This window comes from Seriola lalandi, unplaced genomic scaffold (genome assembly GCF_002814215.2).
Source record: "Seriola lalandi dorsalis isolate HSWRI2012SDOR001 ecotype SW California unplaced genomic scaffold, Sedor1 jcf7180002054276, whole genome shotgun sequence".
In the NCBI taxonomy this organism is placed as follows: Eukaryota; Metazoa; Chordata; class Actinopteri; order Carangiformes; family Carangidae; genus Seriola; species Seriola lalandi.
The window spans coordinates 5,480-29,071 of NW_019524829.1; the positions used below are offsets into that span (position 1 = coordinate 5,480).

At 39.9% G+C, this 23,592-nt stretch overlaps 2 protein-coding genes across 4 annotated transcripts; one reads left to right on the forward strand and one right to left on the reverse strand.

Moving 5' to 3' along the window:
- Positions 1-370: 370 nt before the first annotated feature.
- il12a (interleukin 12a) lies at positions 371-2,088 on the forward strand. 2 transcript variants are annotated; one of them, XM_023405366.2, is made up of 7 exons: positions 371-389; positions 534-679; positions 793-882; positions 1,022-1,063; positions 1,258-1,398; positions 1,535-1,576; positions 1,781-2,088. In XM_023405366.2, the coding sequence occupies exons 1-7, from the start codon at positions 371-373 to the stop codon at positions 1,919-1,921; spliced, it is 621 nt and encodes a 206-aa protein (XP_023261134.1). In that variant the 3' UTR covers positions 1,922-2,088. The 2 variants fall into 2 exon arrangements, with proteins under 2 accessions (XP_023261134.1, XP_087029837.1); XM_087173711.1 differs by having other exon boundaries at positions 1,784-2,088.
- Positions 2,089-2,434: 346 nt separating this feature from the next.
- LOC111654390 (uncharacterized) lies at positions 2,435-17,602 on the reverse strand. 2 transcript variants are annotated; one of them, XM_087173712.1, is made up of 17 exons: positions 17,208-17,602; positions 14,374-14,405; positions 11,141-11,173; positions 10,854-10,916; positions 10,590-10,619; positions 10,438-10,473; positions 10,059-10,100; positions 9,908-9,957; positions 9,696-9,748; positions 9,397-9,623; positions 8,815-9,068; positions 5,639-5,764; positions 5,317-5,452; positions 5,031-5,078; positions 4,859-4,930; positions 4,400-4,690; positions 2,435-3,713 (listed from the first exon to the last, which is right to left on the reverse strand). In XM_087173712.1, exons 1-17 carry the CDS (start codon positions 17,255-17,257, stop codon positions 3,685-3,687), a joined length of 1,572 nt encoding a protein of 523 aa, XP_087029838.1. In that variant the 5' UTR covers positions 17,258-17,602; the 3' UTR covers positions 2,435-3,684. The 2 variants fall into 2 exon arrangements, with proteins under 2 accessions (XP_087029838.1, XP_023261137.1); XM_023405369.2 differs by having other exon boundaries at positions 10,590-10,622.
- Positions 17,603-23,592: the final 5,990 nt, after the last annotated feature.

The following is a 23,592-nucleotide window of genomic DNA, read 5'->3' on the forward strand; positions in this document are numbered from 1 at the left end:
CCAGATGCACGGTCTACTGTTTCATCCATAATCGCTTTTATGTTTATCAAAAACTTGCTTTTCCTAAATGTAGGTCTATAGCAAAGTTACATCACATTATGACTACTTATTTTCCCCCGTGGTTGCTTTCGCTCAAAATATGACACAAACATGTTGACTTCCCGTTTTTCTAATTTTTCTTTTTCTTTGTTCAACCAATAGCTGCTGGAAGAACAACGAGGAAATTACGTATGACGTTTTAAGTTTTCTTTTTGCTCCTGAAGAGGGAGGGAATCCCCCGAGAATGCATATAAATTCAGGACATAAGCAGGCAGCAAGCAACAGTCCTGCTTCACCCAGCTCGACCAAAGATCACTGTCTGATAAGAAAGATGGCAAACTTTAATTTGTGTAAGTCAGACAGGCCGCGGTACAGACTGCATTGCTTTTACTTTATATACACATTGTACACGGCTATATTGTGTTTTGTCATGCAAAATGAACATGAGAGGGATTGTGTGTGTGTTGATGGTTATTATTCTTTTTACCATGCAGACGTCGCCAGCTGTGTGCTGCTGCTAACCTTGAACTGCCGCACAGCTACGGGACACCCGCTGCCCTCCCTGCGCACAGAACAGTGCGAACAGTGCTCACTGCTCTTCAAGAGCCTCCTGCTCAACATCACAGAGCTTCTCAAGGGTGTGAGTACAAATCACTGCAGCATGTTTATCTTCTAATTCCGCATTTGATTTTACTTTTACTCTGTCAAACACACCTGTATTTTATTAATGATGAAGTTCCCTTTGAATTACAGGATGTTTTGTGCTTTGGCATCACATCTGAAAAGGTAGTGGTGAGGAGTAAAGCTGATACATTACTGGCCTGTGCTCCCTCTCTGACTCAGGTTTGTTGATTTATCAGTGATATACATAACGAATTATCAAATTATTCTGAAGAAAATACGGACTCAATACCCAATTTTGTATTATAAAGATAAACAGCTGTGTGTGTGTGCTCATGTTTAAAATATTTTCCCCCCACAGAACTCAAATTGCATGATGCCAAGAAATTCATCCTTCAGTGAGGTATTCTGTTCTTACTATTTCTTTTTAAATCTTTTCAGGATTGTTAGATGTAGCCTATGTTACACAAGAGTATACATTAGAAACCCAATATATATTTTGCTTAAAGGTTTATATTTGTTTACATTTTACACTATACACCTATTTTTAATGAAGCAGTCAGATGATTGGATTTTCTTTCTTTGATGTCTTGACAGAGTGAATGTTTGAGGAACATCATGAAGGACTTGGCTTACTATGAAGATGCTATTAAATCCTACCTGAAGTCACCACTCAGAAGTTCTGATGAAGAAGTAGCACGTCTGAGCCCAACTCTGACAATAATAAAGAGTCTGAAGGTGTGTTTATTATGCATATGTGCGAAGGGCAAAAAAAAACAGAGTGACAGAGTCAAGATTTAAAGACAGAAATAGAGAATCTCCTTGGAAATAACATTTGAAAGTTGCATGACGAAATCTTCCTTGGTTTATACAGAACTGCTCCCTGATGCCGAATAAGGACAACGACTCTTCAGAGGTATTTTTCTATTCCTTCTTTTTTGTTTATTCCCTGTTTCCTCCTCATCTTTCAGTCTTTAAGAGGAAAATTTTTTACATAAAAACTTTCTAATCCTTGTAAAGATATTTCACAGAGGGAACTTTGGTGTTTTTTGTGAGTGTGTGCGAAACCGGCAGATGATTATGGTGTATTAATGTTGCATACTATTGTGTCATCTTTTAGGAGGTTGCTGCACAGATGTGGGGAAGTGACACCTACTCTAACAGAGAGCAGATGTGTAAGATGATGAGAGGTTTCCATGTCCGAGCCATCACCATCAACCGAGCTATGGGCTACATCTCTTCTGGAGACCACAGGAAGTAAACATCCTGCATCATCATCATCATCACCATCACTCCAATTAATACCACCCTATCTCTGCTCCTTGAAATTTTCACAACTGAACAAGCCATCTAGACCATTCACTACCATCACTTGTACTCACAACTACTGTCCAAGTAGTTCTTTACACTGCACATGCTGTACAACTGTCTGCATGATTACTGCTCAGGCGTAAGCTAGCTGGCTCCATTCCAGACTCTTCACTCAGTAAGAGTTGAATGGCAGTCAAACTATTGCCAAGGTTAGCAGTGGAGGCCATGTTGGCCTAATTACATGTATGAATGTATTCCAGTATTTGGGGGAATGTATTTATTTATTTAAGATATATTTATTACATTTATTTATTTGGTGGCATGTGATGTTATTTATTGTTATTTATAATAAAGTATTTTTGGTTAGCAAGAACTGAGGTGGAAATGGTTTTTAATGGAAGTGGAACTAATTAATCTTTATTTCAGGTAACACTGTTAAAAAAAAATGAAGAAAAACACAACATCCAGGAGACCTATTCTTTTATTCAGTCAACATTTGCTTCTTTATTCCAGAAGTCTTTCCATGGACTCAGACCTGATACATACAAGTGCAAAAAAGAATGACAGGATTACTTGAAGTAAATTGTTTAAGGAAGCAATGTTCTCTGAATGTAAACATTACTGCATCATATTGGCATGGAAGACCCTAAAAGATTCAACATTATAGATGCCGTTTCTGCAGCGTTTCCAAAATAATGATGACATGTTACCATTACAAATACATTGTAGGGATGTTGAGAATATTTAACTGAAATGTCTACAGCTATGTCTTGAAAAGGTAACTAAAAATATAGGAATGATGCATGGCTGTAGTTAAAATCATGCAGGTAGAAAACATAAATTCAGCCCAGAATCCACATGAGTGTTTTCTACAAAATTTATACCATGGAACCACAATGTGCATTCCAGTCTCATGAGGGCAGGAACAGGTTCATGATTCAAGTTCAACATAATAATACACCTCTTGTAACTCTATTATGTTTTACAGGTTCAGATTTTCTGAAAAACAAACAAACAGACATAAACAAACAAAACACATTTAAAAAAATAAATTGCAGGTTTGAAAAATCTGCTAATAAAAAAATAAAATAAAAAGATATGTACAGGACGTAGTGTGCATAAATATAAAAACATATGACACACAAAATGGTTCAGTAATTCAGTCTGCAATGCGTTGGACAGTCACATGCATGTGATGTAATGCCTAATTATTTTATAAAAAATCCCATTTAAAAGTGAAACAAGATACACAGGTTGGATTTTTCCTGATTCTTGCAGTTTCAACACTGCAGCACCTACATTTACATGTGTTACTGGCTACATAATTAGCTACTCAATATCTCAACGACCTCTACACCTCTACATCTGCTGGTCATTTCAGAACCTGATGATGCTAAGCATCAAATTCTGGCTACACAATGGTACCTTCAGGTACAGCTTGTCTGTTCTGTATTCATTACAGAATAAAAGGACCACATTTGAACAAAATGCCCATCCAGAAATAGGACACTGGTCCTTTTCATGAAATGCAGAAATACAAAAACTCATCAATTAGTTTCACGTCCAGAAAATATTCAAAAGAGAAACACAAACTGAAGGAAGAGATAATGTTTGTTCCAAAGGTCAACTTGGTTTTGTTGTATTCCTGAGATCTTTTTTCTTCCTGATGCTGGAAGAACAGATATCCAACGATCCATTTAGGTCAAATCCCTTTCATTTAGCTGCTTGATTGTTTATCATATCTGAAAATAGACAAACAATACTGTTTTGATATATCTGCTTTATACTTTTTTCAGAATAAATACAATTGCCAGTCACAGGTTACCAGTTGATCCAGCTGGCTCTACAACACGTACACCACAGTCCTGCATGGCTGTCTCCCAGAATTTGAACATTTCAATCACAGATGTTCTCTTGTTACATAAATTGTATATTGTGGCAATACTATTGATTGAAACAGTAATCTCATTTACATATCCTTTGGCCACCAGTGCATGTTTAATGTTAGCTTGGGCTTGAAACTGAATGAAAGGTGTGGGACTATAGAGTTGCATTATGGGAAGTATAGGATCCTGTGTTTTTAGAGCTAAAAGTCAGGATATCTCAGGCTCTGCTGGTTCAGTTATGACCATTTTTTAAAACTTTTTCACACATCCTCCAGCTTCATGGAAGTGCAGTACTGAATCTCTGGAGCACCCCTTTAATTAAAGAAACCTTTATCTGTGGGAATAAATCATGCTTTTCGTTCCCTTACAGCCATCTGATGCTGTCTCCCAGCTTATAGCTGATGATTTTGATAAAAATGACTTTGTACCATCTGGTGAGTTTCAACATTCTTCCTGTAACAAATCTGTTGAGTGAATTTGATGACTGAAATGTCCACACAGGACTGTGATATACACTATCAGGTGTGTCTGTAGTTTATTACCTTGCAGTGTCTGTCGGACCTCATTTGGCAAGTCATCCAGCTCCTCCACACTTTTCCACAGGTGGCCCGCCGTGGCCTCTCCCGGCCGCCTTCTGCTCTTCCACTCCACCAGCATCTTCAGCTTCTGCATGGTCACATCTTTCTCAGATGCCTGGATGTCATCCAGGTCCCTGGAGTTCAAGTCTAGATAGATGGCCACCTGCTTCCACTCCTTCCCGAGTCGCTTGGCCACCTGCAGTAGCTGCTTCTCTGACATGTCCTGGACCTGAGTCATCACTGTCTTCACTCCATCTGGAAAAAAAAACCACAACAAACACGTTCTTTATTTCAGTATAATTTTAGAACAGACAGGTGCATCTGGAAATGTGGTCTGGTTTCTGTTGACTTGACCAGGGCAAAACAAAGTTGTGCCTGAAGTTCTTCTCAAGTCAGTGGTTAATAAATGACGCAGGAAGTTACCTGACTCATCCTGCCATCGAGGTCTTTTACAGGCCGTTTCATCTTCTGAGGGGCTGCTGCTCCTCTGTCTGCCTATGAGAGAGACAGACATGATGTGGGTCAACCTGTAGCAGCTGAAAAGCACGCTGTGATGGAAAAATCTAATCTGATTAAAAACAAGAAAGAAGCTTACTGTTTGTCCTTTTCCTTGGCTTCTTTTCCGTGTTATCCACACAGTCACCTAAGAGAAGAGCAAAAGATGAACATCACCACTTTGTAATGGAAACAAACTAACAAAAACATGTGGAGCTCAGCAACCACTTTTGGTTAATTTGCAGATAAAAAGATGCATGTTTCCTGTTGCTGTCACAGACATGTATTTAAAAAAGCTTTTCAGACAAATACTGATTTTTGACCTAAATGTTTCTTTACCTGCAATTCACCAAATGTGTTCAGCGTTAGACTAAATGAATTGGTACCTTCTCTGATGGTGGCAGACCATACAGTCTCCTCAGAGTCAATCTCTATAAGAGACAATTTAAAGGGAGGAGGCTGTTCAAAGAAAGCTTCAAAGTAGCCTTTCATCTTAGTCACTGCAAGGGTGAATTTCAAATCCTGTACAGAGACACATAAACACAATTAAACTGTGTGGTCACTGCATAAAAAAAAATCCAAACATATGATAACCCTGTGACACCTAACAGTCACAACATAATGTATATTTTTGTTTTTCCAAGTTGTAAGCTGTGATATAGATGATTTTACTGTGAGCAAACACACATGCATATTTACAACTCAAACCTGAGGTTTGATGTCTCCCTCTGGCTCGCTCAGGAGACGATACGTCCCTTCATCCAGTTTACATGTGGGAGGCTTGTCAATCCGAATGTAACGATTCTTGTAGGCCCGCACTTGTTTGCATATATCCTAATTTACATAAGGACAGCAGGGGGACAAGATGAAACAGGAAATACGTCAGTTTCTTGTGGAAAGATGAGCAGGCTGAATGGTGATTAACATTCAATCAAAACACATTTTCCACAGTGTGAATGGAAAAACTGAAGGCGTCTTGTAAGAACAAACCACTCAGAGTTCAGCTCCAGTCAGAGACTTCTGGACAAAGCAGCATAATGCACTTAATGATTAAAAAACACATCAGACTGGAAAACAAAAATTTTCAGGAAGTGTCATTTATTTGGGTCACAATAAATGCAGTACGATTATTCACCAGCCGCAGCCTCCCAAACATACATGCTCACACAACCACAAGCACACTTCCTGAGTGACTTTATCAGTATAAAGTTTAAAAGAAAAAAAAAAAAGAAATAACTGAACCTTATTGTCATTGCTGTCACGATTACGTAGTGCATTTACTGTAATACACACACAACAGGCATCAATACGAAAGATACCACTGAACTTGACCATGAAGTTCATAAAAATAAATTTACCATCTCACTGCACAAAATTACTATAACACCTATTTCAGGGGGTTGATGAGGTCATTAATACTAGTGAGTCAATGCCCACACCTAAGATGTTGAAATTTCTACTATTACATCCATGCATGAGTGTATTACACAAACCTGGAAACCTGGTCCCTGCTTTTAACATAGCATCAAAGCCAGTGCACAAAAATGAACAAGAATTGAAAGTTATATTTGGTTTTTAGTCTTTTTATAGGTAAGGCATTTTGCTGGAGTTTTATCCAGTAAACAGTTGTCATGATTCAAAGTTGTGATTGGTAAATGTAGGGACACTCAGGCAATGGTCTCATAAATGGAATATTTTTTTTTTGTGCTGTGCATATAAGGAAGGTTTTTGTTTTGTTTTTGTTCTCACCTCAAAGGAGAAATTCCACCACTATAAACACAACATGCTGTAATTTGAAGTGAAAAGTTAATTCACAAACAAAACTTGGCTCACTCACAATATTTTAAAAGTGGATAATTAATATTTCTATTTCCATATTCATAAGAAATTATGAGTCAGTGTGAAACCTATCACTGCCTTCAGAAGCCTTGTCTAAGATTAAATAAAGATTAAATGAGTACATTCAGACCATGATTGTGCATTATATTTAGTCCTGTAACCGCAGCCTCTCATCACCATACAGGAACATACCACATTATTACTGGATTTAAGTGGTTAAGAGGTTTTGTTTTCAGTCACCACGCTGACATATAAATTGCCAGAACATGTACAGATCAAAGTGCCTGTTTGAAAGGAGGTTCCACTAACAAGGTGCTGTAGATATGAAATGAAACAGGATCCTGTAACTACAGATACTGTTTGGGTTTGAAGGTCTGGAGAAACAGGGCAACATTTTCCTGGTCTTTCTCATGAGGAATTTCCAGATTTTGGACAATGTCGGCCCAACGCATTAACCTTCTGGTTGCTGTGATACATGCGATGGAGAAACACTAAAGGGCTACGGTCAGTTTTGAAGCAGCGACGTGCCAACAGCAAAGTCAAGGCTTCGTTCCCAATAGTGCTGTAGTGTTTCTGGCCCTGTGAGAACTTTTTAAAAAAAAAAATAGCAGTCAATGCCTACTGCGGCCTCTTGAATCAGAACAGCTGCTGCTCCTCTTCTGTCAGCATCAACCTCAAGTTTAAACAGAGCAGCAAAATTGGGGAGCAGCAAGAGCTGGTGAGCTGCATAAGACAGTTTTTAAAAATTTTAAAGACCTGCCCCACATGTGGAGTCTCACTCCGACTCCTTGGCAGGGCTGACAAGATCAGTCAGTGGAGAATAATGTTGGCAAAGTTACATCAGAATCTGGATAATCAATAATAGAATTGATCTTGATCGTGTTTTATAACTGTGCTGCATGACATGTTTGTCTGGCATATAATACCATTTTACTAACTTATAACTGTCAGCGTGTTAAAAGTTGGCTGTTGTTGCTTCATGCTGCTTGCGTCGCTATATGTACTGAAATAATGTTTGTTGTTTCACTAGTGTCTTAATATTTTGCTGCTTCCAGTTTTGCGTTGCCCGTGTTAAGCTTTTGATAATTGTCTTGTTGTTGTTGCTGTTTTCTGTGACGTTGTTGTATTATGATTTAATTGTGTTGATGGTTCTTGAAACATCTCACCTAAGCATTGCAGTTGAAAACTAACCAGCTGGCTAACACATTTACAGTAATGGTGATTAATGTGCATTGTCCCTAAATAAATAAATGAAATGAAAAGAAAACTCCTTGCAAGAGTATCGACTTAGATGTACCAGTATCCCACAAAATGTTAATGGTTATGGCAGGTCAGACTCTGACATCGCTACAAAACCACCAGTGACAAATGGTTCAAAGCCTGTGGATTCAGAATCCTCTGAGCAGCATGGCTCCTGCTCAGGGTCAACAGCAGGGAGCTGACAAGGCAGAGAGCCAATCAGATTTAGCTTTCTACGGGAGGTCATCATGTGCCGCCCTGTGCTACTCTTAAGACGGGAATTTGACAATTCTACCTTGTCAGTTAGGTAGAGAACTGGGGTGGCCCCTGGAGCTACCACACAGAAATAATAAATTGATACTGGTCTCTCCAGCAGCCGATAGCTCACTCAACTGGGATTTCCAAAACTACCTCATATGGCAACACATAAATGACGGCACTAATCTCAAGCTAAGGGACTAGGTTTAGATCCTTTAGATCCCCATTCTTATGTCATACCTGGCTCGAACACCACTAGGGTAGACTTTTACTGTATGAATGTTTATTGAAAAAGATGAATAAATAAATGAAAAACATATAAACAAAAACACCCAAAGGTGCTGGCTGCTGCAGCAGGGTGGAGAAAGAGAGAAGTGAACAAAGGACCTGCCTATATAGAATTAGCCCACAAGCCAGCACACTTGCTTGACAGTCAGATGATCAAGCTGGAGCTAGAAACAGGAAACACTAAAACAAAACATGATGAAACACCTTGACAGGCAAGTTTGTAACAATAAGATGTTACAAGCATATTCACAAACACTTGCCTTGATGTCGGACGAGCTGTTGGTGGCCAGGTAGATATGGAAACTGTAGTTGTTGTTGTCACTCCCCAGCTGCTTGTAGACCAGGACCACCCCATGGCGCTCTACAGACTGGCTCGTCTGTATGATGGGACCCACGGGTGACAGGGACGTCACATTCCACTTAACATGGCTACCTGAGTGGTCCACTGTCGGCTCAATGCGTGGACGGTTGTCCTTTATGTGTAGGACACTGAATGTCATCTCATTTTCTGGGTCTGTGTGAAGATAACAGAAGGTTTAATCTCTTACTTAGAAGTGCTTTAAACTATGGATTCATATTTTTACAAGAAATATTCTTTATCAGTGTTTCAAAAAAGACAATTATACTCATTAAAATTAACTACTTTACGTAAAAATACCCTTAGATGGGTCATGTCTTAATTAACCCGGGATTCAAGATTTATCTTCATATCAAAATCAATTTGTAAAGTAAGTGGGTATGTTATATTTAAAAGTTATTTTTAAAAGGTGGAAAAAATATATATTTTGGAATCAGACTTTCCAGGAGGAAAAAGATCATAATTAAAGCTCTAATGTTCTCACCAGCGAGGCAGACAGAGTGAGGAAACTGGATGGACTTTAGGACAGAGGCATCCTTGTTGATGGTGTCCACATTAAAGATGGGTCCCGCAAACTTCCAGGAGTCCTGGAGGAATGCGCCGAACTTGGACCAGGACAAGACTGAGTACCTTACGAGAACCCGCTCCGATGCTTCAAACACCAGGCCGGTGACAGAGCATTCGTATGTTCCCTCTCCTTCCAGCTGCACCCTACAACACACAGAGTCAGTGACACTGTACAGAATCAGTACAAATGCACTACACAGATGCAATATCACTTACTGTAATCGTCCCTTGGAGATTCTCCTGGGGGTAACAAGCTCATTGCCATGGCTCTGTCAAACACACCAACGCATGTTTTTTATTTGTTTGCACAATTATAACACCATATTAAAAACACCATAGTAACAACATAAAAAACAATCTAAATAATACTATACGTAGAGAATAGCAAATGCGGAAGGAAGATCACCACCTTTTGCTTCTGAGCTCACCTGATGGATGGCTTTGCATTTTTCACAGCATAGTCTGAATTGACTCTCATCTGTCACAAAGTATGAAAACACATCTGATGTTATTTACAAGACAGGTGCCACTATCTCTAGTACAGTCCTTGTGCTGTAACATCAGTTATGATCCGCTTACCTTTCCCATTTGAAACCTCTGCTTCAGGTCTAGCGACTGACTCTAAAAGGAGAAAATATTAGTTCAATATTAGCACATGAAAATCTTTGCACGTTGTGAGGCATTGTGAGTGAGGGTGGAGCACACTCGAATCGAATCAAATTCTGTGAAAAAAGCCAGCAGAGTCCGACATTTTGAGGAATAATTATGTAGTATGGCTGCCATTAGCATGCGGTTGTGGCTGTAGTTACCACTATAACCATAGCAACTATGCAAGCTGACATGGCGGTCTGGATGTTAACAACAAACAAAATGTTTTAAAAAGCAAACCAGTTGCTTAGTCTGACAAGGCAGGTGTTGATATTTTGGGGACACAGTGTTGTTTTGTGAGGTGTCTCACCATCTTTAGACTCCTCTTCATCGGCTGCTTCGCCGTCTGCAAAGAACACGACGAACTGAGTGAAACTGTTCTAAAAATGCCCAGTCTTCATCTAATTAAACCTTTGACTTATAAAGATTTTCAAAGATCGATTATGGGATCTTATATTTTACCTTCCTCTCCTCCATCCTTCTCAGCACAGGCTTCTGGTGAAAGTCAAAATACAAGAAAAAAAAAGGAGGGTGGTGAAGAGAGATTAATCAAAGGAGTAGTTCAACATTTTGGGAAATATGCTTGTTTGCTTTCTTGCTGAGAGTTAGAGAATATCAATACCACTTTAACTCTGGGCAAGAAAGTAAATGAGCAGATTTCCTAAAATTAGAAGCTATTCCTTCTAGGTATGACATGTAATATTGATTGAACTGCCTGTCTCTCACCAGAATTCTCATCTTCCTCTTCATCCTCGTCCGAGCTCTCCTCAGTGGACGTTCCAGTGTTCTCTGTTGAATGAATCAATCCGCAAGGGACTTGTGAGAGAGCCGAAAACTTTGTACTGAATTTCCAATGAATGCTAAGTAAAAGGGATTTCATGCCACAATGTTTAAATGTTAAATGCAAAGAAGAAAAACATTTGGATATAAACAAAGGAATCAAATGCCACAGCAAATTGAGCTTGTCTGCAGATGAGTTATGTGGAAAGAACACGTGAGATACTTGTGCTTACCTGGACTACTGCTGTCACTTTCTGTCAGATTATCTGTAACAGATTAGTAATTGTTTTGAGGTCAGTGCTGTCTGGTCTGTGAAACATGATGTAATATTTCAAAATGTGAAGAAAACAAAAAGTCCTTGTCTTTCCATCTCACTAGTGACTACAATCACTATATCACTATGTGACATCATTATGTCATGTTAATTATAGCATCACTGTCATCGTTATGGGGACTTCACCACTTTTAAAAGTTTGATAACATCATTATAATTTTTGTGGTTATTACATTATCATGAGTAGAACCTTATTGCTGAAGTAAAAACAGAAAAAAACAGCACCCAATAATCTGTAAAGAGGGAAATGCTGAAAATATTCAGACTGCTTCTTTACTTTCTCACGCTTATTTTAGGAGGGAGAACCTCAGGTGTAGCTACATGGCCTGCTGCTAAACCTGTCTCCATACTTCACAAACAACGTTTAAAACTTTCCTTGCATAAGGAAAGTAATAATAGACGGACTTCTAGATTAAATCGTCTGAAAAAGAAGTAAAAAAGAGTTTTACCTTTTGTCACTGGGGTTCTTCCTTTAACAGGTGCAGCCCCAGTGCTTTTAGTTTACATCTATGTTTGTGTGCTGTGTTTTTTTTTGTTTTTTTTTTTAAGTATTCGTTCATATTAGTCATCAAAAAAGCCCCCCCCCCGACAGCTTTTACATATCCCATCATTCCTTAGCAGCTGAACTGTGGCACCCTGTGAAGAAGCCTGTGATAAGTGCCATGCATTAACATCCCCGCACATTTATACAGATGGGTCCAGAGGAGCTGCTGCTGCTCCTCACTTCCCAGCAGTGAACGTCTGTGGACCGGGCCATCTGGCTAAGTGCCTGGTCCGGCTAATGGATGGAGCCCATCCTCCCTGGCCCACAGAGTTTTATCTTAGACTAACAAGCAGATGCTGCCATCGCTGCTCCCTTCGCAGCACCTCCCTCATCAATCTCTCTCTTCCACTTTGCTCAATCTGTCTGCTTCACCTCTCTCTCCACTCACTATCCCCCATTTCTCTCTCCTTGCCCTCATATGCCTCCTATGACCAATCTCCTCCTCGGCTAACGCTGCCGCCGCCTCACAGCTGGGCCAGCAGGCATCTCTCTTCACTCTGGCATGGCCGCTTCCCTTCATCAGACTGACAAACAAGGCGGAGAGCAAACACCCGCACAGATACACGCATCCACATCCACATGTCCACACACACTTGTTTACAGATTCAAAGGTCTGAATGCTTCCATGGGTATTGGCTGCCATCTGCTGGTCTAAAATAATAGCAAAGCCAACGGCATAAAAAAAGGTTGATTACAGCAGTGGTTGTTAATCTCGTGGCGTCATTCCTTAAACCCATTTTTTCCACTTAAGCAGCTGTTAAAATCATCTGATTGTATTATATGTATTTTGTATTGGCTTGTTCCAGCTCTCAATATTGAAACCTAACACTTGATGTATTTTTTTGGCCTTTATTTGACAGTCAGCAGTGAAAGGTTGTGACATGTAACAAAAGTCCACGTGGTCGATGCAGTCATGTGGCATGCGATGTAACCATTTGGCTACCAGAGTGGTCTGACTTCATGGTTTCACGGCTGCAATTTTCCATCAAATGGAAAAATGTAATTTGTCTTGTGAATATTTTATTACATATTTCCCCAAAATTCAGCCTGAAACATTGGTATCTCACTAGAATTTTAAATAAATATATGCAGATTTGAACAGTGTGGTTGCATAAGCAAATAATAAGCAAATAAAAATTAGCCCAATGAGTTTCACAGTGGTGTATACAAGTTTTAAATTTAATAAAAATAATTGATCTCTAGATCTCTTTAGATTTGTAATCTTAATTGGCAGTACCAGTTGTTGTATTTTTATTTTTATCCAATCCAATCCAATCCACTTTATTTATAGAGCACGATTTTAACAAACACAAGGTTTCCAAAGTGCTGCACAGCAAGATAAAAAACACAATAAATAGCACAACACAATAAAATGATGAAGGACACAATAGGATAAAAGTAATAAAATAAGATAAAATGAAATAGAAATAAGATTAAAAACAATTAAAATAAAAGATAAAATAAGATAAAATAAGATAAAAACAAATAAAATAAAAGATAAAATAAGATTAAAAAAAATAAAATAAATAGAATAAAATAAATAAAGTGCACTGCTCACACAAGATGCAACACGCTACATGGTGTCAAAAGCCAGAGAGAAGAGGTGGGTTTTATGAAGAGATTTAAAATGTGACAGTGAGGAGGCCTGTCTAATGTGCAGCGGCAATCCATTCCACAGTTTTGGAGCTGCAACGGCAAACGCTCGTTCACCTCTGAGCTTAAGCCTAGCTTTAGGTACTATCAGGAGCAGCTGGTCAGCTGACCTGAGAGAGCGGCTGGGAGTGTAGGGGTGCAGCAGCTCAGAGAGGTAAGGTGGGGCAAGGCCATTCAAGGCTTTAAAAGCAAATAAAAGAATTTTAAAATGTATCCTAAAATGGACAGGCAGCCAGTCGAGTGAAGCTAAAACAGGTGAAATGTGCTCATACTTGTTTGTGCCAGTTAAAAGATGTGCAGCAGCATTTTGCACCAGCTGAAAACGGGAAATGGTGCGAGTTCCTTTTTTTTTTGTTTGTTTTTTGTTTTTTTTTCTCTTACAAACTTATTTTATATAAAGATTTATTTAATCAGTATCAGGAGAGAAAGTCACATCACGGCACTTCTAATGTCCTCTCCTATGTCCATCTATATCTCTTTCTTTTTTGGTACTTTATGTGAAAAATTTTCTGAGCCCTGAATTCTCAAACTATCTGGTAACTCACAGGGAAAAAAGTAAATATTTGACTGAAAAAAAAAACAACAACAGAATTTTGTGCACTGGTGAGCAGTGTTAAAAATAGCAAATGCAAAACTGGAGACACAGGTAATCGTGTGACTGTGCATAAATCTTGCAGCCCTTTAAGGCAAACGATATGGAAATCAGGGAGGCCAGAGGAGAGGAGAGGGGAGTGGGAGACTGAGCAGAAGTAGATACAAATAATAGATGGAAATACACACTTTTAAAATCTTAAGAAAGTGGTGGGGGAGGGACATAGCAACGCTACTGTATAAGAAAACAACACAAACACATGTAGCCACACATGTGCTCTGTGAGAAACTGAAAGGAGAAGCCGTGGGTAGGAGGGGAGGAATGAAAATTGGTTCATGTTTACCTTTGTTTTCCAGCGCAGGGATATCTCCGTCTCTGTAGCACAGAGGAGATAACATTCAGACAACTATAAATCACAATGCGGAGTCATGTGGGGGATGTCTGCAATGTGTGATGAAATTTATGGAAAAATTTAGCAGTTGAAAGTGATGGCTCTTAAAATCGTGCAGCTGTAGGCTCTTGTAGTAGACAACTTCTGCTTTTGAATGAATGAGAAAAACAGGAAATGTGAACAAGCTGTCTGCATCTCACTTTCTCACACTTATGACACGAGTCCATCCTGTCAAATGATAGATTCACCTTCCCATCAAAACTCACACTCTGATCCACTTTCTGAGCAGTGTTGATGATGCAGGAAACCAGCCATGGAAAGATACTGGCTAGGTACTTTTGCCATTTTCACAAAACTGGTCCCAGTCGTGTAAACACTTGTGCTGCTTCGATAAGTCAGCGTCAGGCATGGCGATAAGGCTGGACAACGATTCAGTTGTGAGTAATTAGAAGTTTTGTTTTACACATGAAAAGGTTTGTCAAATGTAAAGCACGACAGAGGAACACACTGAATTGTATCAAACATCAATGTGATCATTTTTTCATATCATTTTGCAAATATCTGCCATGTGACATCAGTGTCAAAGAATTTCATTTTTTTATTGTGATATTAATTTTAATAACGTCGCCCAGCCCTGCACAGCAGAAATCAATAGCAGTTCTTCCTGACTATTCAGCTCTCTGAATCTTTTGATATCTGCTTGACTCATCCAGGAATGTAGTTTATCAAACAATGAGCCAAGTACAATAGTTTAGATGTGTCTGAGCCGAGGACTGGAGCAACCTGTTGACGCAGTCTGAGCTTGGACGAGATACAACACGCCTGACATCCGTCAGGGAGAAAACACAACGTAGAGCCAACCCCACAAGAAGAACCAGTTCACCACCAGCAGGAGTGAAAAATTAGGTCACATCTCACCTTGTGTCTTTTCCTGTTTCTCTCCCTCAATTGTTATTATGCAGAACTGACTGATCAAAAGCAAAATGATGCATCAGGTAATTAGGATTATGAAACCTGTCCAAAGAGCAGTCTTTTATTTGGTGCCTGTTAATCATGATAAGGCACTGTGGTTTCTTTTGTTTTCAAACATCTGTTCAGGAAACAGTGTTTTCTTCTCCTCACGGTCAATTCATTCACGGCTCACAAGAAGAACCAGTTCACCACCAGCAGGCATGAAAAATTAATTCTCATCTCACCTTCTGTCTTTTCCTGTTTCTCTCCCTCAATTGTTATTATGCAGAACTGGCTGATCAAAAGCAAAACGATGCATCAGGAAATTAGGATTATTAAACCTGTCCAAAGAGCAGTCTTTTATTTGGCGTCTGTTAATCATGATAAGGCACTGTGGTTTCCTTTGTTTTCAAACATCTGTTCAGGAAATAGTGTTTTCTTCTACTCAAGGTCAATTCGTTCACAGCTCTGCCTCAGTCACACTACAACACATGGCCCATTAGTTGCCATGGTAGTCATCTTATCCTTTAAACAAAATTTGCTTTTTCATTACTCTAATGTTTTCAGACAATGAATAAACTCCCTGCATGAGTTCTCACAACTTTCTCTGCTCTAACTTGTTTCTATTTTCCGCCTGTGAAAACACAGTAGCAGAATCTTCTGTGAGGGTCTCACATTGTCTCTGGTTCAAAGATAAAGGCCACAACATTTACATGCTTTCTACAACCTCCCATAAACACCATGCAGAGAGGGGACATCTGTGGTTAGATAAACAACTGTCAGTTAGTCTGCATCTACTACACAGGCAAAAAAAAAAAGAAAACTGTTGACCTTTGATACCTCTACTTATTAATATTATATCTGACTGATTTCAAAACGATGATCACACTGGGTCACAATATACCTTTATTCAAATCGTGACCTAATAAGCAAATGATGTCCTGCTAGTGCCACTGCTTCTCAAATAAAGTTATCTAACTACTTACGTGTCCCACAAGACCATTAACTTCTGACTTCACTGAACATTTTCATAGGTTGTAGAACAATGTTTGCAAATGCCTGGGTTGTATTGTACAATCAGGGACTTTTCCTGCTTTCATTGCTAATGTTACCCAGGCAACAACACAATACAATGAGATATCACTGTCACCTCACCTGTCTGTGGTCACAATACAACAGAGAATACATATTGTGTATCTATTGAGAAGATTAGTATGAAACATATGGAGATTTTCCTCTGATTTTAAAGATATTTTAAATAGGACTGCATGTTGGCAAAGTGTTTTCATAGCATTGATATTATGAATGAAAAACTGAAGGCATACATGAAAGTTATACATGCATGTAGCCCAGTGTATGATGAGGTTAACACATATGGTGACTGTTAATGCGTCTTTATATGGATTTTTGTTTATCAACCTACATTTTGATGTGATCTAGCCCGCTGCTCACTTACAACCGTGTCTCCTACATGATGATACATTGTCGGTGAGTCATCACACTGTAACAACACAGAAGCGTGCAGCGCGGAGAGGCACAAACAAAGCGATCATAACTCCTTTTGTTTAAATGCTATCTAGCTGCAATCTACGTCATGTTAGAACCAGGAAGCAATCATCGATTTGTTCATTTTTCTTAAAATGCACAAACACGCGAGCCCTTAACCGACTGCAACAGAGGACACCACTTCCTGTGTTGTCGCAAAGGGGTTTTAGCGCCTCATGCCTACTGTAGGCATCGTGTTGTCCAGTGTGCGCGCAAAAACACAAACACTGATATAAATCCAGAGGTCATCACTTTTCTCTGCATCATAGTGACATAACAAAAAGTCTTACCCGTCCTCCAGCTGACAAGCCGCGCCACAGCTCGCCATCTCTGCCACCATCCTCCCTCCTGTGTAATCAGACCCCGTTATACTCTGTTTTGGCACAGCGTGCGGCGGCTGCGCGTGAAAGCACCTGGAAGGTGATATGGTCCTATCATTGACTGTCGGTGTCGCTTTAGAGCGCTAAACAGTAATTGGCGCAGTAATGGTCATTGGAGCCCTCGTGGCTAAACAACAACTCCTTCACATCAATTGTCCCCTTGGACGCAGCATCCCTTCGTCAGCACAACAAAACATTTGGATTTGACATAAGAACCGTTCATTGCTTCCAAAAGTCAAAAAGAAAAACAGCCAGCGAGGCCTTTTTTGCAGCGGAGATGTGGATGTATTGTTTCCTCTCACAAATATTGTGCTTGTGTGCAAGCAGCAAATCAGATCGCAGATCTTAACATTACGGCGTTCAATGCTGCGCGTTCCTTTGCACAAGGCGTATTTTTCAGGATCAGCGGCGCTGCGCTGCAACTGCGCAGCACATGAAAGCACACCAATGAGCACGTGGGCGGGGTGTAGCATCCCGCCTTAACATGGGCTGTATTCTGTATTCAGTCATGTCGAAGATTTACACTGGGACTTTTCAGTGTCTTTTTTTAAAAACAGGGATATCAAGAATACTACAGTAGGAAGTCAGTGATAAGGAGATGTTTGCTGTTATATATTATACAAAGCATGGTGCTTTTTGGAGAAATAATAGGAGAAAAAGTTTAAACAATTAACATTTTATATTTTATACATACAGGTTTACATAGGCTAAAGTATGTGATATGTTCTCCATTTTGTATTACTAGGTTACATGCAGTCAAAGGTTTGTCATAAAACTAACAATTTAAATAAAGTATAGAGGAAAAGGGAGTTGATGAATAGCAAGCAAAAAGGGTATTTTTGTTTACTCAGCTTTCAAAATAAGATATCCGCATTAACCTGAGAGATTTTTGTTAGCTGCACATTTTTCTCCCACACAGAAAAGGAGCTGGCAGCACTCCACAGTGCAAGTAGGCCACTTTGAGCGGGAAAACATGTACATCAGATTAGCAGGCTGCATTATAGAAAGGTACCACCAGATGTCACATCAGACAACAAAAACAACTCAACAGCAAAACCATGCCTCTGCAAAACATCCTTTCACTGGAGACACGTTCAGACTAGATTCATGTGTTTGACATGAGGACTGATCAGAGTGTCAATCGCATAGTTAAAATGAAATGTTTAAGGAATCAAAGCAAACCAGTATCTGTCTGTAGCATAAGCTCACTGAGAAAGGGAGACGAGGAAGGGAGGGAGAGCTCTCTGTGAGTGTCTGAGATGTCCAGTGGGAGGAATGAGTGAAGGATCAAGGGCTTTCCTATTGATCTTCCACTCATTGATCTGCTCCCTTTCTCCACTCTCCATCCACCTGTCCAACTTTCATGGAATGATATGCAGTTTGGAGACAGGAGAGAGAGAGAGAGAGAGAGAGAGAGAGAGAGAGAGAGAGATGCCGCAGACTAATAGGGACATTATCCAAGTCTCAAAGTCTAAAGGGAGAGATCAGCTCCTCTGTGCAAGAAGACACAGCACAACATAAGACTCTGTGGCGAGATGATATCCCCAATACTTCAGGAAATGAGAGGAGATAAAGCGAGAGCAGCAGAGGAGAGGAAAGGGAGAAGAAGACAAGGAAGGACAAGAGGAGAAGAGAGGAGAAGGTGGAAGGCAGGAGAGAAAATGAGAGAAAAGGGGACATGAAAAAGGAGAAGAAGAGAAGGGAAAGAGTCACTCAAGTCACTTAAAATATGAAATTATCAGAGCTGGAGAATCTTTAAACATGGACTCAATTCGGGCTTGAGTTGTAAAAATGAGGAATTGAGACTGTTTAGATTCACCTGTCTCTAGACTTGACTGTGGACTTGACCTCAGATCAATAAATGTTTAACAAGACTAAGAGTTTCAGCTACAGCAGCTTTGTGGTGCTTCGGCACAGCGGTGCTTTAAGCTAAATGCTAACACATCTTAGTTTTCCATATTGGGCAAATTAAAATTTTGACCTAATGATGGAACTAGAAGAAAAGTTATGCCAGTTCTCAACAAAACGTTATGGTAATAAATCTAACAGTTGTTAAGACACTTTACATCAACGTCATGACAGCACTAGAGGAGCAGTCAAGAGTTCATCAAAGTCCATCCTCTGAGGACCATGAATGTTTGTACCAACTTTATGGCAGTCCATCTAGTAGATATACAGTATATATATGTATATGTCTATATATATATATATATATATATATATATATACTGTATATGACATATTTCACTAAATAAGAAAAAACTTCAGCTTAGTGGTAGCACTAAAGGAAAAGTCAAAGGATCACCAAAGTCACCAGGATTCATTAGCTGGGGAAAATTTCATCTGAATCCATCAAGTTGTTGAGATATTTCAGTTTGGACAAAAAAGTGGATTGACCAACTATCCAACAAGTGAAGGACAAACATTGTTACCTACAGAGCAGTGATGTTGTTAGCATCACTGAAAATGTCGAGCTGCTGTTTCACTGACGTAGAAATGCTTTGATTCACTGTATCCAACTTTTTTAAAAAATCAATTGTTGTGATTTTGGCTGTTGTACTGCTGCAAATAGCATCCTAACCATTAAAAGGAAAGACTTGCATTTTGACTTCCAGGTCTCCCATCAGCATCTTCAGGCTTGACTTGGACTCAATTCAAAATACTTAAAAACCACCCTGGAAATGATACATATCTCCCCTGTGTTATAATCATAAGAAAGATTCATTGAGATATTTTTAAAGGTCTTTATCAAAAGGAAACTGACTTTGCCTCTGCTGTGGCTCCGTTAAAAGTCCTTCACAAATCGACAAACCTGTTTGGAAACGATGATGTCACACACCCTAGAGGGTTAATATGAGCCCTCATTTTGCAGACTCATTATCCACCACATACACACACACTTAAAATATCCCACACACACACACACACACACACACACACACACACACACACACACACACACACACCACCACCACATAGGGAGGAAGAAAACCCATACCTCTCTGCTCAAACATTCCCATTATAACATACATGTATTCTCTCTCTCTCTCACACATACACACACATACACACATACAGATGCACAAAAGGTGTCCTCTTACTCTGGAGATGAGGAACGCCATATCCTTTCAATTTCAATGGGCCATTTTACCATCCGGGCTGAGTTATCACTGGAAAGATCCATCCTAACAAAAGAGCCATGCCTGCTGCAGCCCTGCATAAAGACGCTGGAGAGAGGACAAGGACAAAAGGACAAAGGACAAAGAGCAACACCTTTGCATAGAGAAAATGGGAGAGAGGCTCTGGAGATCGTCCAGCTATGAGGGATTTCGGTGGCAACCTCATTCAATCCTATGCAACAGTATAATGTGTAATGCATAGGCCTGAGCTCTGAAAAAAAAAAATCTTTCCTGTACAGTCAATATGATGACCTTACTTCATGAAAGCACAAAAACACAAAAGCAGAGTGGCGTTGATCTTCTCAGATAGAGGGTTTTGGATCAACAAGGGAAAAAAGTTTTGCTAAGTGTGATTTGATTTAATAGCTGACAACTCCTGTGGATTCAAACATTGTGACTTCACTCATTACCGCACACCCCCGTTCCCTTTGATTTCATTCTCAATATCTGAGGCCTGTATTTGTTTGTTCTTTATCTTTGTTCATTTTGTTGTTTTTCAGCATTCACATCATGGGTTAAGATGTTTTATGACTCCTTTGGTTCCTTGGGGTTTTTTTTTTTTCATCTCACTCACACTGTTCACTGTTTTCAGTGCATTGTGATCTAAATGAGAAAACATTAATAAAGTTTTTAATAATCACAGTCTGGACCACAGTGGTAGGCCGGTTGAGCAACTTGACATTATCCATCCCTAGAGTGCTGCCTGCAATGCAAAGTTTGACCATTTAAACCTCAATGTTCCTAATATTCACTTATTGTCTTGCTTATCTTGCTGCACCACTGTATTGAGTGAGAAAATGTACCTCATTTATATATATGCAATATTTGATATTTTTGGAATCTTCAATCTAAAGTAAAGCTTTAAGGGTTTGAGCAATATCTGTTTGCACAGGATAAGTTGGTAATGACGGACCTACCAAAGTCAAAGAGGTAAAGTCATACAATACAGTGGTTAAATTACGTATGTTTAGAGATTGTGGAATGGGTTCTTTGCCACAGATTTCAGATTTCAGTTTGGTATTGTGTGTAAACTGTGTGTTTTCTGAGATGTTAGGCACATCTGTCCTTGATGTTGTGAGTGTTTGGATTTGACACCTACACAGTCTTACTAAGAAGGTCTTGGGACTCTTTCATTGTTCCCTCTTTCACCAGAGGGGACTGGCCTTAATTGCTGTGCATTTTTTACATGTTAACAGATTTCCTGTCTCTGGACATCCATAAAACGGGATAGTGGGATGTAACACAGGGATGGAGGCCATGATTTAGGCGACATAGGGGAAAAAAAAAAAGTTAGTGTCTGCACAGTCCCTGGGAAATTTGGATGCAAGTCCTTGAGTTGACTACCCCTCTGTGGCCCTCTCCTCACATTAGTTTACACCCTCATATCTCTTACACAAACCCTCTACTTATGGCTCTATATTATGCTGTATAATGAGTGTTGTGTCATGGCCTCTTTCTCTTTCCCGCTTTCTCTCTGTTTTGTTGATTCCTTATATCAGAGCCCTCAGGAAACTCTGTGCATTCATGGCCCACAGAGGGACCAGCCTTGGGATGTAATGTGGGCGTTTGGTAGGAGGGACGCAACTGAAGGCCATAGTCTAGTCACCTTCTGAGACGCAGACACCCCAACCCCCCTCTCCTTTTCGAGTGACTCAGCGGAGTAGTGCGGAGGCAGGGGGTCAAAAATCCCCTGCCCTCCGCCTCCACTCAAAACATGTGGGAATGGGAAAACTTCATCCTATATTTAACCTCCAGGTGTCTGTCTGGTGTGAGTGTATATGTGTGAGAGACCCAGGAACTGACTCATCTGCAGCTGGGTGACAGTGGTTGATATATATCTACATAAATCTTTTCTGGCAACATGATGTTTCCATTTGAACAGAAAGCAACGATGCTGAGTCAAATCACTTAGTCCTATTATCCATCAAACCTGTCTAAATGATAGCAGTGTATTATGGCCTAACATCATCGTACGGGCAACCGTATACAGTTATTCACCATAAAATCAAAAAGCCCAGCTCAGCACAAACCTCCCAACTCATCAGATTTTATTAAGAGCACTGAGAGTGTTTCCCCTGAGACAGAAACGGGATTTTACCCTTCTCTCTGCAGTTGAGATTTTTTTGATTTTTTTGGAGGGGGCCTTCAAGAGCAGTTTTTAAGTCTTTCTGCTCAAAGGAAGTCTGGATTCTGATTCATCTCAGAGCCAAAAACTACACAATGCTGGGAGAACAAGCCACTTGAAGGTAACAGGCGCACACTTTCGTTCAAACATATTTGCTAGAAGTGACCACATCCACACGCTTGTTCAGTAGAGTTCTGAGGAGAAGCACAACAGTTACACTGCGCAGTGTTTTAAATGAAGTCAGTCCCATGACCTGTGTCACATGTCGTCCCTTCTCGCTCCCATTTGTCAAGTCCCACTCTACCACATTTTGTCCATGGAATGCATAAATGGGAAAAAATGCTTGAAACAAAGACACCCACACAAACAGACTAAAAGATAAATATAGTTTCCCCATACTCTCAACACACACACACACACACACACACACACAATCCCGTACACATAAAGACCTCTGAGCCAGCAGAGCGATAAGATTAGAGGAAGTACGTGGGTGTGAAATAGCTGTGGTGTGGGACTTTCTGGATTCACACAATCTACACTGACTGCAGGCCCTGCTTTTTATTAGAGTTCGAGCTGATGGGAATACACAGGCGCTGATGACACCCACACACGTATTCTGCAATTCTGGGTCTAAAACTGCACAGACGCAGTATTTACACACGGATTAAACAAGCACTCATCCTAAACAGTCTGCAAATTCAGACATAACCATTTGTACTCATGCTTACACACCAGGACATTCTTCACGTAATGTACGTTTGGAGACTAAACACTGCTGTGATACTATCAGCTTGATTATAAGTCACAACAATATATCACATCATGTAAAGATCAGTTTCCTTAAATACAGCAAGCAAAGAAGCTAGAGAGGCTGAGGTTGGTCTCGAGGCAGTAACCCTGAGGTTGTGACTTCTGCTCTGGTGCAAACAAAGCCAAACCCAGGACCATCACTGGGTCCATTAACAAAGCCCATGGCCTGACAAGGCTT

Coding starts and splice junctions, on each gene's coding strand:
- il12a (XM_023405366.2), top strand. Junction 1,399..1,534: donor CAATAATAAAGAGTCTGAAG/GTGTGTTTATTA, acceptor TGGTTTATACAG/AACTGCTCCCTGATGCCGAA. Junction 1,577..1,780: donor AGGACAACGACTCTTCAGAG/GTATTTTTCTAT, acceptor GTCATCTTTTAG/GAGGTTGCTGCACAGATGTG.
- LOC111654390 (XM_023405369.2), bottom strand. CDS start 17,257: ATGGTGGCAGAGATGGCGAGCTGTGGCGCGGCTTGTCAGCTGGAGGAC. Junction 5,453..5,638: donor AGGGAGACATCAAACCTCAG/GTTTGAGTTGTA, acceptor GTCTCTGTACAG/GATTTGAAATTCACCCTTGC. Junction 4,931..5,030: donor GCCAAGGAAAAGGACAAACA/GTAAGCTTCTTT, acceptor TCTCTCTCATAG/GCAGACAGAGGAGCAGCAGC.